Here is a 17,111-nt window from a genome sequence, read left to right on the forward strand (position 1 = left end):
TTGTTACCCTGCGCACTAGTGTTAGCCACAAAATCCAAACTACCGTCAGCCTTACGTTTATTACCTCCTTGATTTGTCGGGTTATGCTAAGGGCCCTTGCCGTTGCCGTTCTTCTTTCCCTTGCTGTCTTTTCATCATCAGACTCGGGATCCTTGGTACTATCAGAATCGGCATACTTGACCAGAGCCGCCATCAGTGTTCCCATATCATTACAATCGCGCTTGAGTCGCCCCAGCTTTTGTTTCAGAGGCAAAAAACGGCAATTTTTCTCCAACATTAAGACTGCAGATCCGGCATCCATCTTATCAGATGATGTATTATGGCTTTAACCCGGCACACCCAATGGGTTGTAGACTCACCCTCCTCTTGCTTGCAATTCGTCAAATCCACAATTGACATGGGCTGCTTGCACGTGTCCTTGAAATTTTGGACGAACTGGGCTTTTAGCTCCGCCCATGAACTGATTGAATTAGGTGGCAGGCCTTTCAACCAAGTGCGGGCGCTCCCATCTAACATCATGGTAAAATACTTGGCCATCGCAGCATCACTAACCTCCAATAACTCCATAGCCATCTCATAACTCTCAATCCATGCCCCGGGTTGTAAGTCGGCCGTGTAGTTTGGCACCTTCCTAGGTCCCTTAAAATCCTTGGGCAAGCACTTGTTACGTAGAGCTGGCACTAGACAGGGGACACCTCCGGTCCTGGTGGCCACACCTGCCTTGATAGAAGTTGTTGGATAAATCGGATACGGCTGGTAAGCCGTCAGCTGAGCCGCCTGCTCAGCCGCCTACTGAGTCGCCGCCCGCTCAGCCTCTTGACGTATTGTGTCTGATCTACCAAGTTAAAGGCCCCATGGCGCACCGGTTCATGCCCACCTGGCTGGTTACGGCGCCGGACATTGCTTGAAACGACCGCTGAATCCATGTGTCGGCTATAACTTGGGCTTCAGCTTGGACGAGAGGTTGAATGCATCTTGTCCCGGCTGTACGAGTATGCCTCCTGTTGCGCTAAGGCCGTCTGAAGAAGTTATCTGATCCAGCGGGTTTCGACTGCCGCCGGAGAGTCGCCATCAATTGGGAGAGCCGCCAGCCGTGCTGCTGCCGCGATCATGTTCTCCAACGGGTTAGAATAGTGACCCGGGGGTGTTGGTACATACTGAGGTTGGGAGAGCCGCCAGCCGTGCTGCTGCCGCGATCATGTTCTCCAACGGGTTAGAATAGTGACCCGGGGGTGTTGGTACATACTGAGGTGGAGCAGTGTTCACGCGGGGAGGCCCCATCACCTGTGGCTGAACTGGCACCCCGGCCCTGGGTGTTGCAACCCGGTCTGCCTCAGCATGCGGGGAGAGCCACGGCGGGTTACTGGGCCCTGCACCAGGCATGTGAAAGAGGTTTCGAGGGTCATAAACCGAAGGGAGTCGAGACTGAGTCTTCTGATGTCTTCTCCTCATGACCTCATTAGACGCGTTCTGATCTTGCGTGAGCCGGAAAGTCTATGCCTGAATCCGCTGAGCCTGAACATCCAGAGCCGCCCGCTCTACGGTTATCCTGACATCTGTTGGGGAACGTAGCAGAAATTCAAAATATTTTCTACGTGTCACCAAGATCTATCTATGGAGAAACCAGCAACGAGGGGAAGGAGAGTGCATCTACATACCCTTGTAGATCGCTAAGCGGAAGCGTTCAAGAGAACGGGGTTGAAGGAGTTGTACTCGTCGTGATCCAAATCACCGGAGATCCTAGTGCCGAACGGACGGCACCTCCGCGTTCAACACACGTACAGCCCGGTGACGTCTCCCATGCCTTGATCCAGCAAGGAGAGAGGGAGAGGTTGAGGAAGACTCCATCCAGCAGCAGCACGACGGCGTGGTGGTGGTGGAGGAGCGTGGCAATCCTGTAGGGCTTCGCCAAGCACCGCGGGAGAGGAGGAGGACTTGGGAGAGGGGGAGGGCTGCGCCAGAACTTCGTGTGAAGCTCCCATGCGCCTCCCCACTATATATAGGGGTGGAGGGGCTGGTTTCTTTCCCTCCAAGTCCATTGGAGCATTGGCCAAGGTGGGAGGAAAGAAATCCTATCATTTCCTTCCCCACCGATTGTTATCCCCCCTTTTTAGGGATCTTGATCTTATCCCTTCGGGATATGATCTTATTCCTTCTAAGGGGGGATCTTGGTGCGCCTTGACCAGGGGTGTGGGGCCTTGCCCCCACTACCCACGTTCATGTGGGTCCCCCATGCAGGTGGGCCCCACTCCGGAACCTTCTAGAACCTTCCCGGTACAATACCGAAAAATCTCGAACATTTTCCGGTGGCCAAAATAGGACTTCCCATATATAAATCTTTACCTCCGGACCATTCCGGAACTCCTCGTAACGTCTGGGATCTCATCCGGGACTCCGAACAATATTCGGTAACCACATACAAACTTCCTTTATAACCCTAGCGTCATCGAACCTTAAGTGTGTAGACCCTACGGGTTCGGGAGACATGTAGACATGACCGAGATGTTCTCTGGTCAATAACCAACAGCGGGATCTGGATACCCATGTTGGCTCCCACATGTTCCACGATGATCTCATCGGATGAACCACGATGTCAAGGACTCAATCGATCCTGTATACAATTCCCTTTGTTTAACGGTATTGTACTTGCCCGAGATTCGACCGTCGGTATACCGATACCTTGTTCAATCTCGTTACCGGCAAGTCTCTTTACTTGTTCCGTAACACATCATCCCGTGATCAACCCCTTGGTCACATTGTGCACATTATGATGATGTCCTACCGAGTGGGCCCAGAGATACCTCTCCGTTTACACGGAGTGACAAATCCCAGTCTCGATTCGTGCCAACCCAACAGACACTTTTGGAGATACCTGTAGTGCACCTTTATAGCCACCCAGTTACGTTGTGACGTTTGGTACACCCAAAGCATTCCTACGGTATCCAGGAGTTGCACAATCTCATGGTCTAAGGAAAAGATACTTGATATTAGAAAAGCTTTAGCATACGAACTACACGATCTCTGTGCTAGGCTTAGGATTGGGTCTTGTCCATCACATCATTCTCCTAATGATGTGATCCCGTCATCAATGACATCCAATGTCCATGGTCAGGAAACCGTGACCATCTATTGATTAACGAGCTAGTCAACTAGAGGCTTACTAGGGACATGGTGTTGTCTATGTATCCACACATGTATCTGAGTTTCCTATCAATACAATTATAGCATGGATAATAAACGATTATCATGAACAAGGAAATATAATAATAACTAATTTATTATTGCCTCTAGGGCATATTTCTAACAGTCTCCCACTTGCACTAGAGTCAATAATCTAGTTCACATCACCATGTGATTAACACTGACAGGTCACATCACCATGTGACCAACATCCAAAGAGTTTACTAGTGTCATTAAACTAGTTCACATCATCATGTGATTAAGAGTCAATGAGTTCTGGGGTTTGATCATGTTTTGCTTGTAAGAGAGGTTTTAGTCAACAGATCTGTAACATTCAGATCCGTATGTACTTCGCAAATTTCTAGGTCATATTGTAAATGCTGCTTCCATGCTCCACTTGGAGCTATTCCAAATGGTTGCTCCACTATACGTATCCGGTTTGCTACTCAGAGTCATTCGGATAGGTGTTAAAGCTTGCATCAACATAACCTTTTACGCCGAACTCTTTATCACCTCCATAATCGAGAAACATATCCTTATTCCTCTAAGGATAATTTTGACCGCTATCTGTGATCCATTCTTAGATCACTCTTGTACCCCTTGACTGACTCATGGCAAGGCACACTTCAGGTGCGGTACACAGCATAGCATACTGTAGAGCCTACGTCTAAAGCATAGGGGACGACCTTCGTCCTTTCTCTCTTTTCTGCCGTGGTCGAGCTTTAAGTCTTAACTTCGTACCTTACAACTCAGGCAAGAACTTCTTCTTTGACTGATCCATCTTGAACACCTTCAAGATCATGTCAAGGTATGTGCTCATTTGAAAGTACCATTAAGCGTTTTGATCTATCCTCATAGATCTTGATGCTCAATGTTCAAGTAGCTTAATCCAGGTTTTCTATTGAAAAACACCTTTCAAATAACCCTATATGCTTTCTAGAAATTCTACATCATTTCTGATCATCAATATATCAACAACATATACTCATCAGAAATTCTATAGTGCTCCCACTCACTTCTTTGGAAATACAAGTTTCTCATAAACTTTGTATAAACCCAAAATCTTTGATCATCTCATCAAAGCGCACATTCCAACTCCGAGATGCTTACTCCAGTCCTTAGAAGGATCGCTGGAGCTAGCATACCTTTTTAGCATCCTTAGGATCGACAAAACCTTTCTGATTGTATTACATACAACCTTTCCTTACGAAAACTGGTAAGGAAACTCGTTTTGACATCCGTCAGCCAGATTTCATAAATGCGGCTAATGCTAACATGATTCCGACGGACTTAAGCATCGCTACGGATGAGAAAATCTCATCGTAGTCAACTCCTTGAACTTGTGAAAAACTCTTCGCCACAAGTCGAGCTTCATAGACGGTGACATTACCGTCCACGTCCGTCTTCTTCTTAAAGATCCATTTATCTTAATGGCTTGCCGATCATTGGGCAAGTCCACCAAAGTCCATGCTTTGTTCTGATACATGGATCCTATCTCGGATTTCAAGGCTTCTAACCATTTGTTGGAATTTGGGCCCACCGTCGCTTCTCCATAGCTCGTAGGTTCATTGTTGTCTAGCAACATGACCTTCAAGACAGGATTACTGTACTACTCTGAAGTAGTACGTATCCTTGTCACCCTACGAGGTACGGCAGTGACTTGATCCGAAACTTCATGATCACTATCATAAGCTTCTACTTCAGTTGGTGTAGGTGCCACAGGAACAACTTCCTGTGCCGTTCTACACACTAGTTGAAGTGACGGTTCAATAACCTCATCAAGTCTCCACCATCCTCCCACTCAATTCTTTGAGACAAACTTTTCCTCGAGAAAGGACCCGATTCAAGAAACAATCCCTATTGCTTTCGGATCTGAATTAGGAGGTATAGCCAACTGTTTTGGGTGTCCTATGAAGATGCATTTTATCCGCTTTGGGTTCGAGCTTATTAACCTGAAACTTTTCACATAAGCATCGCAGCCCCAAACCTTTAAGAAACGACAACTTAGGTTTCTCTAAACCATAATTCATACGGTGTCATCTCGACGGAATTACGTGGTGCCCTATTAAAGTGAATGTGGTTGTCTCTAATGCCTAACCCATGAACAATAGTGGTAATTCGATAAGAGATATCATGGTACGCACCATATCCAATAGGGTGCAACTATGATGTTCGGACACACCATCACACTATGGTGTTCCAGGCGGTATTAATTGTAAAACAATTTCCACAATGTCTTAATTGCGTGCCAAAACTCGTAACTCAGATATTCATCTCTATGATCATATCATAGACATTTTATCCTCTTGTCACAATGATCTTCTACTTCACTCTGAAATTACTTGAACCATTCAATAATTCAGACTTGTGTTTCATCAAGAAAATATTCTTAACATCTACTCGAATCATCTGTGAAGTAAGAACATAACGATATTCACTGCATGCCTCAGCACTCATTGGACTGCACACATCAAAATGTGTTACTTCCAACGAGTTGCTATCTTGTTCCGTCTTACTAAAACGAGGCTTTTCAGTCATCTTGCCCATGTGGTATGATTTGCATATCTCAAGTGATTCAAAATCAAGTGAATCCAAACGATCCATCTGCATGGAGTTTCTTCATGCATATACATCAATAGACATGGTTCGCATGTCTCAAACTTTTCAAAAATGAATGAGTCCAAATATCCATCAACATGGAGCTTCTTCATGCGTTTTACACCAATATGACTTACATGGCAGTGCCACAAGTAAGTGGTACTATCATTACTATCTTAAATCTTTTTGGCATGAAAAAGTGTATCACTACGATCGAGATTCAATAAACCATTCCTTTAGGTGCAAGACCATTGAAGGTATTATTCAAATAAACAGAGTAACCATTATTCTCCTTAAATGAATAACCGTATTGCGATAGACATAATCCAATCATGTCTATGCTCAACGCAAACACCAAATCTCGATGGTAGAGGGAGCGTGCGATGCTTGGTCAACCTTGGAAACACTTCCAACACATATCGTCAGCTCACCTTTAGCTAGTCTCCGTTTATTCCGTAGCTCTTTTATTTCGAGTTACTAACACTTAGCAACCGAACCGGTATCTTAATACCCTGGTGCTACTAGGAGTACTAGTAAAGTACACATTAACATAATGTATATCCAATATACTTCCATCGACCTTGCCAGCCTTCTCATCTACCAAGTATCTAGGATAATTCTGCTCCAGTGGTTGTTCCCCTTATTACAGAAGCACATAGTCTCGGGTTTGGGTTCAACCTTGGGTTTTCTTCACTAGAGCAGCAGCTGATTTGCCATTTCATGAAGTATCCCATCTTGCCCTTGCCCTTCTTGAAACTAGTGGTTTCACCAACCATCAACAATTGATGCTCCTTCTTGATTTCTACTTTCGCTGTGTCAAACATCACGAATATCTCAAGGATCATCATATCTATCCCTAATTTGTTATAGTTCATCACAAAGCTCTAGCAGCTTGGTGGTAATGACTTTTGAGAAACATCACTATCTCATCTGGAAGATCAACTCCCACTTGATTCAAGTGATTTGTTGCACTCAGACAATCTGAGCACAAGCTCAACGATTGAGCTTTTCTCCCTTAGTTTGCAGGTTAAGAAAATCGTCGAAGGTCTTATGCCTCTTGACGTGGGCACGAGCCTGAAATCCTAATTTCAGCCCTCGAAACATCTCATATGTTCCGCGATGTTTCGAAAAACATCTTTGGTGCCTCTACTTAAGCCATTTAACTGAACTATCACGTAGTTATCAAAACGTGTATGTCCGATATTCGCAACATCGACAAATGACGTTTGGGGTTCAGCACACTGAGCGGTGCATTAAGGACACAAGCTTTCTACTGTCCGCATAATCGCTACTGTCAACTTTCAACTAATTTTTCTCTAGGAACATAACTAAACAGTAGAACTAAAGCGCGAGCTATGACATAATTTGCAAAATCCTTTTGACTATGTTCAGGATAATTAAGTTCATCTTATGAACTCCCACTCAGATAGACATCCCTCTGGTCATCTAAGTGATTACATGATCCGAGTCAACTAGGCCGTGTTCGATCATCACGTGAGACGGACTAGTCATCATCGGTGAACATCTTCATGTTGATCGTATCTACTATACGACTCATGCTCAACCTTTCGGTCTCTGTGTTCCGAGGCCATGTCTGTACATGCTAGGCTCGTCAAGTTAACCCTAAGTGTTTTCGCGTGTGTAAATCTGTCTTACACCCGTTGTATGTGAACGTAAGAATCCATCACACCCGATCATCACGTGGTGCTTAGAAACGACGAACGGTAGCAACGGTGCACAGTTAGGAGAGAACACTTCTTGAAATTTTTGTAAGGGATCATCTTATTTACTACCGTCGTACTAAGTAAACAAGATGCACAAACATAATAAACATCACATGCAATTATATAGTAGTGATATGATATGGCCAATATCATATAGCTCCATTGATCTCCATCTTCGGGGCTCCATGATCATCATCGTCACCGGCATGACACCATGATCTCCATCATCATGATCTCCATCATCGTGTCTTCATGAAGTTGTCACGCCAACGACTACTTCTACTTCTATGGCTAACGCGTTTAGCAATAAAGTAAAGTAATTTACATGGCGTTCTTCAATGACACGCAGGTCATACAATAAATTAAGACAACTCCTATGGCTCCTGCCGGTTGTCATACTCATCGACATGCAAGTCGTGAATCCTATTACAAGAACATGATCAATCTCATACATCACATATCATTCATCACATTCTTGTTGGCCATATCACATCACATAGCATACCCTGCAAAAACAAGTTAGACGTCCTCTAATTGTTGTTTGCATGTTTTACGTGGCTGCTATGGGTTTCTAGCAAGAACGTTTCTTACCTACGCAAAACCACAACATGATATGTCAATTGCTATTTACCCTTCATAAGGACCCTTTTCATCGAATCCGTTCCGACTAAAGTGGGAGAGACTGGCACCCGCTAGCCACCTTATGCACCAAGTGCATGTCAATCGGTGGAACCTGTCTCACGTAAGAGTACGTGTAAGGTCGGTCCGGGCCGCTTCATCCCACAATACCGTCGAAACAAGATTTGACTAGTAACGGTAAGCACATTGAACAAAATCAACGCCCACAACTACTTTGTGTTCTACTCATGCAAAGAATCTACGCAATAGACCTAGCTCATGATGCCACTGTTGGGGAACGTAGCAGAAATTCAAAATATTTTCTACGTGTCACCAAGATCTATCTATGGAGAAACCAGCAACGAGGGGAAGGAGAGTGCATCTACATACCCTTGTAGATCGCTAAGCGGAAGCGTTCAAGAGAACGGGGTTGAAGGAGTCGTACTCGTCGTGATCCAAATCACCGGAGATCCTAGTGCCGAACGGACGGCACCTCCGCGTTCAACACACGTACAGCCCGGTGACGTCTCCCATGCCTTGATCCAGCAAGGAGAGAGGGAGAGGTTGAGGAAGACTCCATCCAGAAGCAGCACGACGGCGTGGTGGTGGTGGAGGAGCGTGGCAATCCTGCAGGGCTTCGCCAAGCACCGTGGGAGAGGAGGAGGACTTGGGAGAGGGGGAGGGCTGCGCCAGAACTTCGTGTGAAGCTCCCATGCGCCTCCCCACTATATATAGGGGTGGAGGGGCTGGTTTCTTTCCCTCCAAGTCCATTGGAGCGTTGGCCAAGGTGGGAGGAAAGAAATCCTATCATTTCCTTCCCCACCGATTGTTATCCCCCCTTTTTAGGGATCTTGATCTTATCCCTTCGGGATATGATCTTATTCCTTCTAAGGGGGGATCTTGGTGCGCCTTGACCAGGGGTGTGGGGCCTTGCCCCCACTACCCACGTTCATGTGGGTCCCCCATGCAGGTGGGCCCCACTCCGGAACCTTCTAGAACCTTCCCGGTACAATACCGAAAAATCTCGAACATTTTCCGGTGGCCAAAATAGGACTTCCCATATATAAATCTTTACCTCCGGACCATTCCGGAACTCCTCGTGACGTCTGGGATCTCATCCGGGACTCCGAACAACATTCGGTAACCACATACAAACTTCCTTTATAACCCTAGCGTCATCGAACCTTAAGTGTGTAGACCCTACGGGTTCGGGAGACATGTAGACATGACCGAGACGTTCTCTGGTCAATAACCAACAGCGGGATCTGGATACCCATGTTGGCTCCCACATGTTCCACGATGATCTCATCGGATGAACCACGATGTCAAGGACTCAATCGATCCCGTATACAATTCCCTTTGTCTAACGGTATTGTACTTGCCCGAGATTCGATCGTCGGTATACCGATACCTTGTTCAATCTCATTACCAGCAAGTCTCTTTACTCGTTCCGTAACTCATCATCCCGTGATCAACCCCTTGGTCACATTGTGCACATTATGATGATGTCCTACCGAGTGGGCCCAGAGATACCTCTCCGTTTACACGGAGTGACAAATCCCAGTCTCGATTCGTGCCAACCCAACAGACACTTTTGGAGATACATGTAGTGCACCTTTATAGCCACCCAGTTACGTTGTGACGTTTGGTACACCCAAAGCATTCCTACGGTATCCGGGAGTTGCACAATCTCATGGTCTAAGGAAAAGATACTTGACATTAGAAAAGCTTTAGCATACGAACTACACGATCTCTGTGCTAGGCTTAGGATTGGGTCTTGTCCATCACATCATTCTCCTAATGATGTGATCCCGTCATCAATGACATCCAATGTCCATGGTCAAGAAACCGTGACCATCTATTGATTAACGAGCTAGTCAACTAGAGGCTTACTAGGGACATGGTGTTGTCTATGTATCCACACATGTATCTGAGTTTCCTATCAATACAATTATAGCATGGATAATAAACGATTATCATGAACAAGGAAATATAATAATAACTAATTTATTATTGCCTCTAAGTCATATTTCTAACAACATCTTCCACTGCTAGGTCTTCCTTAGCGTGCACCATATCCAATTTTAACTATGCCACTTCCGCATCATGTCGAGCTTGATCCGCCGGGTTGACCACGACGGTTAACAGAGTGGTCAGCTTATCTGTGAGATCCATCAACACCTGAGCCGAGGAGCGCACAGGGCCTCCTGCCCCGGCTGCTGCTGACCCGAAGGTCATGGCCGCCACAGTTGTGGAGTCTTGGATAGGTTGTGTGCCGGCCATGAAGATTCCGACTCTGCTCGGCAGCTCGAGGCAATCCGGAATACTGCTGCCATCGGAACAACCCCCAAGCCTGCCATCTTGCAGTTGATACAATGAATCTGTCTCACATGTGGATGACTCACCCTCGGAGTAGACGGCCGTCTCACCACCAGAGGCAGATCCTTCAGAGAGCCCTCCATGGATGCATCCCACGAAGGCATGCTTCATAGCAGGCAGAGCCTGGGCAGGTCTCGCGCGCTGAGCCATCTCGACGAGGTCGGTGCAGATGTCCGGCTCAGGGCCCGGCTCGCCGATCTTGCCGATGAAGACATGAATTCTGTCGAAGGGGACCCGGTATCCGTACTCAATTGAGCCGGTGTCCGGGCCCCAGCCTGCATCGTCGATGTAGAGCTTGCCGTGACGACTCTTGGTCATCCGGCCCATAGCATATCCCTTGAGCCCTTCAAAGCTGCCCTTCAAGAACTCAAATCCACCATGCGCTGGCCCCATGGTGGGCGCCAACTATCGTGGAATTGCCACGGCAGATGTCCTAGCGAAAGGACTTAGTCGTGGAGCCATCGCAACTAGGAAGCTTAAAGGGGTTAATCGGGACAAAGGACACGAGGTTTATACTGGTTCGGCCCCTTACGGTGAAGGTAAAAGCCTACGATCTAGTTTTGAGTGGGATTGCTTATGTCTCGATAACCAGGGAGCGAATCGCTTGACCTAGCTCTCGAGTTGATGTTACTTGTCCTGAACCGCCGCCGGGTCGTCCCTTTATATACAGACGCCGACGCCCAGCGGCTCTATAGAGTCCCGACCGGCTCATAAACAGTGTCCGGCTCGGTCTCTTAACTATTCTTGCCTTACAATACAAGTCACACATACATGGCGGTTTATCACTACGGTCCTTAAGTCGCCTCTGGGCTTTGGGCCCTTAACTGAACCGCCATCTCTATCCTGTGTCTTGGGCTTCAATAATATTTGCGAGTATAACCCGGCCCCTCCTGGGCGGGTCATACCAATAGTTATATCCCCAACAGGTCCCGAACTGTGCGTCTAAGGCTAATGGTAACAGGAGGCGAGGGACACAATGTTTACCCAGGTTCGGGCCCTCTCTATGGAGGTAATACCCTACTTCCTGCTTGATTGATCTTGATGAATATGAGTATTACAAGAGTTGATCTACCACGAGATCGTAATGGCTAAACCCTAGAAGTCTAGCCTATGAGGTTATGATTGTTATGGCTTAAACCCTAGAAGTCTAAACCCTCCGGTTTATATAGACACCGAGGGGGACTAGGGTTGTACAAAGTCGGTTACAGAGAAAGGAATCTACATATCCGAATCGCCAAGCTTGCCTTCCATGCCAAGGAGAGTCCCATCCGGACACGGGATGAAGTCTTCTATCTTGTATCTTCATAGCCCAACAGCCCGGCCAAAGTATATAGTCTGGCTATCCGAGGACCCCTTAGTCCAGGACTCCCTCGCCGTTCACTAGCTCGTGTCGCTCGAAACAACGAACAACATCACCCATACAACAGTAGTTCGATCATTATGGCTTTTTATCGTGTGGCAACGCATGAGCGTTCAATAAGTTGTCTACGGCCTTCCCAAAACTAAAAAAAATCACTCTTGTTAAAAATAATTTTTAGAACAAATTACATTGGATTATAGGTAAACTTTGAGGATAAGCTTCCATTAGAATAATACTAGTGCATGCAGCCTTCGTAGTTTTATTTCTTCCACGGAAAGAAAGAGGGCCTTTTGGCTAGGGTTTCTCATGCCTTTCACCGATGCCGCCACCGGACTACCTTGTCTCCTGTGGTCTTAGGGCCATGAAGGCGTGGTGGATCCCGGACCTTGCCGGCGGAAGGGCTTAGTTTTTTCATGCTCTTTTGAGTTTTGTTAAGGTTTGTGTCCTACTCAGATAGACGAGTTGGCGACGGCTCTTTAAAGATGGAATAAGGTTCTCCCCGCCTTGTCCCCATCCCGGTGGTGTTTCTAGGATCGTCGGAGGGCATGTGGAGGTTTGTCTCTGGCGGATCTCGCGGGATTCGGTCGGCGTTTGTCTTTGGTGGATCCACGTGGATCTTGTCTTCGTTCATCTGTGTTCGCGTGTCTACAGGTTGGATCCTTCCGATCTACACTTCTCTTCATCGGCGGTGGTTGCTGTTCTGGCGTGCTGGTCATATGGGACCTTAGCACGATGACTTCCCGACTGTCTACTATGACAAGGTTTTCCGGCTCCAATGAGGAAGGGGCGAAGACGGCGACACGCCCTCGGCTCGCTCTAGTGCTAGTAGTCATCGCTAGATGGTCTATGGACCTAGATATATATTTTACTTCTGGTGTACTTTGTACTTCCTAATGAATAGATTGGAAGCTATCTTCGTATAAAAAGAAAGAAGCTTCCATCCAAGTACCAACTAGAAGAGAGGAATCTTGTACTCCCTCCTTCGATCCATTTGTCTAGATACGGATGTATCTAACATTGATTCGTCCCCCTCCTGACCCCCGCGTCGCCCTCCTCTGGCGACACGGGGGGAACGCATCCGCCGCCGCCAGGAACCCCCCTGCGCCCGCCACCACTACGCCGCCGCCGGAGGGCCGGCCAGCGAAGTCGTGCCGCGCCCCGGGATGGTGGCGGCGGGGCAGATCTGTCCCCACACGCTTCCCCCTCCCCGCCCCGCGGATCCACCAGCCGCCGCCGGGACGCGCCACCCCCCGCCCGCTTCCGCCGTGCTGCCGCCGGTGGGCTGACCGGCGAGGCCGCACCACGCCCCAAGATGCTGTCGCCGACCGGATCCGTCCCCCGCGCGTCTCCCCACCCCCGGCCCCGCGTCCTCCCCGCCCCCACCCTGGCTCTAGTGTGGGCGCCACTCCTCCCAGCGTTGTTGCACGTCCCTGCCTGACGCCCTCCCTAGTAGACCTTCCCTCCACCCTCCACGGCGAGGCCATGCCCTGCTGGTGCGACTGGTCATGGGTTGGGTGTGGGATCTGCGGCCGGTCGCGGGGGTGTTCGCAGTCTGCCTTCCTGCAGGCGGCCCCCTCGTATCCGGCGGCCCTCTCCCTCCCGAGCCACGGTGATGGCTCATGCGCGGAGGCGACAAAGATACATTGCTAGAGGCAGTCACAAAGTCCCTCAATACGGGTACTTGCTGGCGCTGCTCCAGCCCCGGCGAACTTGGACCCGCGTCTCTCTGGTGTCCATGTCTGTCGGTGTCCTCTGCCGGGCGGCTCAGGCCTCGAGAACCCAGCAGTTGCGTCTCTTTCCAGCTCGCCTGGCTCCTCGACGTCTCGACGGCTATGGCCACGGCAGCTCAGATCTGTGTACCTCCAGTCCTAGCTTGCCGGCGTTGCTGTTCGCCGTCGCCCCATCCACTCGTGGTTTACTTCACCGTCTGCCCTACCTTGTACACTTCAAAGCCTTCCCTTTTTGCCAGATCCAATGCTCGTGGATCCGGAGGAGGTGCCACCCTCCGACGGCAGGTGCAGCCCGCCAACCCCCCTTCTGACATGGTGGCTCTGATCAGCGTTGGCTTCCTCATCCTCGTTTCCAGATTCGGCGGCTATGGGATTGCTCAGCCTCAGACCAAGGAGAAGTCCCTGCTCGGTTTGCCGATGCTGGCAACGGCGACGTCTGCGGATGTCGTTTCCTCCTTGAAGGCGTTGTCAAGGCCCTCGGTTGCGCCCCTCTTCGAGCTCAGGGGAAACCCTAGGTCCAGTTCCTCCGGACCGGATGGCGACGGTGTCTCGGCGTCGTATTCCTTCTTGAATCCGCCATCTTGCTTGGTCGCGGTGTCCCCGGTCTTGGCTCCAGCGATGTTGGTGACCTTGTTGGTTCGAGTTTGCCGCTCTTTGTTTGGGTTTGGTAGGTTTAGCTGTGTTGTATCTTCTCTTCGGGCTGAGCATCCCTTGTCTTTCTGCTCCGGACACCATGTTCATGCATGTCTGCGTTCGTGTCATGTGTTGTACCCTTATATGTACCTATTCTGCTCCTTCTATCAATACAATGATACGCAAGCTTTGCGTATTCGCGAAAAAAAATGTATCTAACTTTTTAAGACAAGTAATATGGATCAAAGGAAGCACAAAATTTAAACATTTCCAAATAAATATGCCTCTGGATATGCATCCAATAAAACAGGCAGGGGCTGAAACGTGTGTCCGTGTCAGCAAATCTTCGGCCAAAAGCAACAAAAGAACGGAACGCAAATATTTCCTGCTCTACCCCACCGAGCTCGTGGCACACGCATCCTCCACGCGTCCCAATCAGCACCGGCGTAGGCCCAGCCTGGCGAGGCAACGGCCGCGAACGCTGCTGGTGGGCCGCCCTGGATCTAGCCGATGACTCGGATCCTCCTCTTCTCTTCCAGCCGTCTCACCGGTCAAATCCGCCCTCTCATCAACGGCGATATCCGCCGCGTATACCTGGTCCTGTGTGTGCACTGTGCGGCGCGGCATATATTATCAATTTATCATCGTCAGCTCCCTTTCTCCACGGCACTATATAGCTGTCGCCGAGCTCCCGGCTTCTCCCCATTCCTCGTCCACATCGCTTTGGTCTAGTTCCCTTCGTCTATTGGCTAGCGAAACCAAATAGTTCACCAGGAGAGCACAAAGGATTTCCAAGAGGATCGTGCAGTGCAACAAGGGATCAATGACGTTGTGCGCCGATTTCGATGCGCTCCGGGCGTCGGCAGCGGACGTGCGGGTCGTCACGTCGGACGGCCAGAGCATCGCCGCTCACTCCTGCGTTCTTGTAAGCCAGCCTGCCGATCATGTTTCTTCTTTGTCTGGATCTTCTTGCCTTGTGTTGAGCTATGTCGCTGACCTTTTGGTTTGGAACTTGGCGGCAACATCAGGCCTCGGCGTCGCCCGTGCTGGAGCGCATGATCGACAGGGCGCGGCGCGGGTGGGGCGCCGACTGCACCATCCGCGTCCTCGGCGTCTCCTTCGACGCCGTACGCGCCTTCCTCCATTTCCTCTACTCCTCCAAGGTAGCGCCGGAGGAGGAGGAGCTGGTGGGGGCGCACGGCGCGCAGCTGCTGACGCTGGCGCACGCGTACCGGGTGGGGTGGCTGAAGCGGGCGGCGGAGGCCGCGGTGTCGGCGCGGCTCACGCCAGAGCGCGCCGTCGACATGCTCAAACTCGCCAGGCTCTGCGACGCGCGGCGGCTGTACCTGCGCTGCGCGCGGCTCGCCGCCAAGGACTTCTCCGCCGTCGAGCGGTCGGACGGGTGGCGCTTCGCCCGCCGCCACGACGCCGCGCTCCAGCTCGAGCTCCTCCAGCTCCTCGAGGACGCCGACCAGCGCAAGGAGCGGTGGGCGCGCGAGAGGGCCGCGCAGGAGGCGTGCCGGCAGCTGGGCGAGGCCATGGCCTCCCTCGAGCACATCTTCCCCAGCGACGGCGCCGTCTGCGCCGACACGCCGTGCGCCAAGGCGGGGTGCACGTGCCGGGGCCTGCAGCTGCTGATGCGGCACTTCGCGACGTGCGCGAAAAAGGCCGCGCCGGGCGGCTGCGCGCGGTGCAAGCGCATGCTGCAGCTCTTCCGCCTCCACGCCTCCGTCTGCGACCGGCCGGACAAGGCCTGCCGTGTGCCGCTCTGCAGGTGAGAAAACGCAACAAACAAACATACATGCATTTTCCCGCTGTAAATTTACGTCCGTTCGACCGATCGGCATATCTAGCGATAGCTAGCTCGTCAGGCGAGAGTACGGCGTGTGCCGGAGGATATGTCGCCGGATCAGCAGCACAAGGTGCAGGCTGGCGACATTTTTCTTTTTTGCCCGAAAAGGGATGACATCGACCGACCTCTGCATCGGTCGATGCAGCAGGCCGGCGAGACGCCTTTCCGCCGGACGAATTCATTTGTTCCATCGTACTGAGAAAACGGACGTAGCTTTCTTACTTTTTCATGAAAATGACCTGGACGACAAGGGCGACGCTACCAAAAATCTCCACCCAAATGAATCTGACGCACGCCAACTAGTAGTAGATTTTATTTACCTATGATGGATTGATGGTGATATCAGATGGCCGCAAGCTAACGTTTCATCTTGATTGGCTAATTTTGTGCAGCCATTTCAAGGCGAAGGCGCAGACGGAGAAAGCGGACAAGACATGGCGGCTTCTGGTGAAGAAGGTGACGAGGGCGAAGGTGATGTCCTCCTTGGCCAGTAGGAAGGCAGTGCCGGAGGTTGTGGCCGAATCATGGACGAGATACAACGGCATAGTGGCCAAGTTGAGATGAGAAGATAATCAAGCCTGGCCGTCTCCAGCTTAGTATACTGCACAGTTTAATTTGGTGTAATCGTCAAGACCCGAGTGCTTCAAAACATCAGGTCACGGTCTTGTAGGTCTAAACTTAGCAAGGTGGTGAATCAAGCTGTATTATATTATATAGTCAGGCTATAGGTAATGTCCGGGTGATGTTTATACGAGTAGAATTTTCGACAATTCTCCACGGTACTGCAATCACAGATAGATTAACAACAGTTGTACTAGTACCTTGATAGCTGCTATGCGTGTCCATGGGCTCCTAGCCCAGAGGTGGGAGTGCGGTGGCACGTTCCCGCCTGCGTCGGATATATCCCCGGAGAGGCAATACATCTTGCTGACGCAAGAACACATAAAACACAATAAAGTCCCTCATACGATTGCAGCACAATAACACAAAAATTGAGCAAGTTTATGTGGGAAACCGGGTCGAAAATCATGATTTAT

The 17,111-nt window shown here is 49.8% G+C and overlaps 1 protein-coding gene across 1 annotated transcript; it reads left to right on the forward strand.

Annotated features, from left to right (window-relative positions):
• Positions 1–14,875: 14,875 nt before the first annotated feature.
• LOC119364655 (BTB/POZ and TAZ domain-containing protein 2-like) lies at positions 14,876–16,894 on the forward strand. The gene is made up of 3 exons (XM_037630140.1): positions 14,876–15,147; positions 15,251–15,996; positions 16,467–16,894. The coding sequence occupies exons 1-3, from the start codon at positions 15,046–15,048 to the stop codon at positions 16,636–16,638; spliced, it is 1,020 nt and encodes a 339-aa protein (XP_037486037.1). The 5' UTR covers positions 14,876–15,045; the 3' UTR covers positions 16,639–16,894.
• Positions 16,895–17,111: the final 217 nt, after the last annotated feature.

This window comes from Triticum dicoccoides, chromosome 2B (assembly GCF_002162155.2).
Source record: "Triticum dicoccoides isolate Atlit2015 ecotype Zavitan chromosome 2B, WEW_v2.0, whole genome shotgun sequence".
In the NCBI taxonomy this organism is placed as follows: Eukaryota; Viridiplantae; Streptophyta; class Magnoliopsida; order Poales; family Poaceae; genus Triticum; species Triticum dicoccoides.

Excerpts from the sequence above, each read along its gene's own strand:
- LOC119364655 (XM_037630140.1), top strand. The coding sequence starts at position 15,046 with ATGACGTTGTGCGCCGATTTCGATGCGCTCCGGGCGTCGGCAGCGGAC. Across the intron at positions 15,148-15,250 it reads CCGCTCACTCCTGCGTTCTT|GCCTCGGCGTCGCCCGTGCT; the intron begins GTAAGCCAGCCT and ends CGGCAACATCAG. Across the intron at positions 15,997-16,466 it reads TGCCGTGTGCCGCTCTGCAG|CCATTTCAAGGCGAAGGCGC; the intron begins GTGAGAAAACGC and ends AATTTTGTGCAG.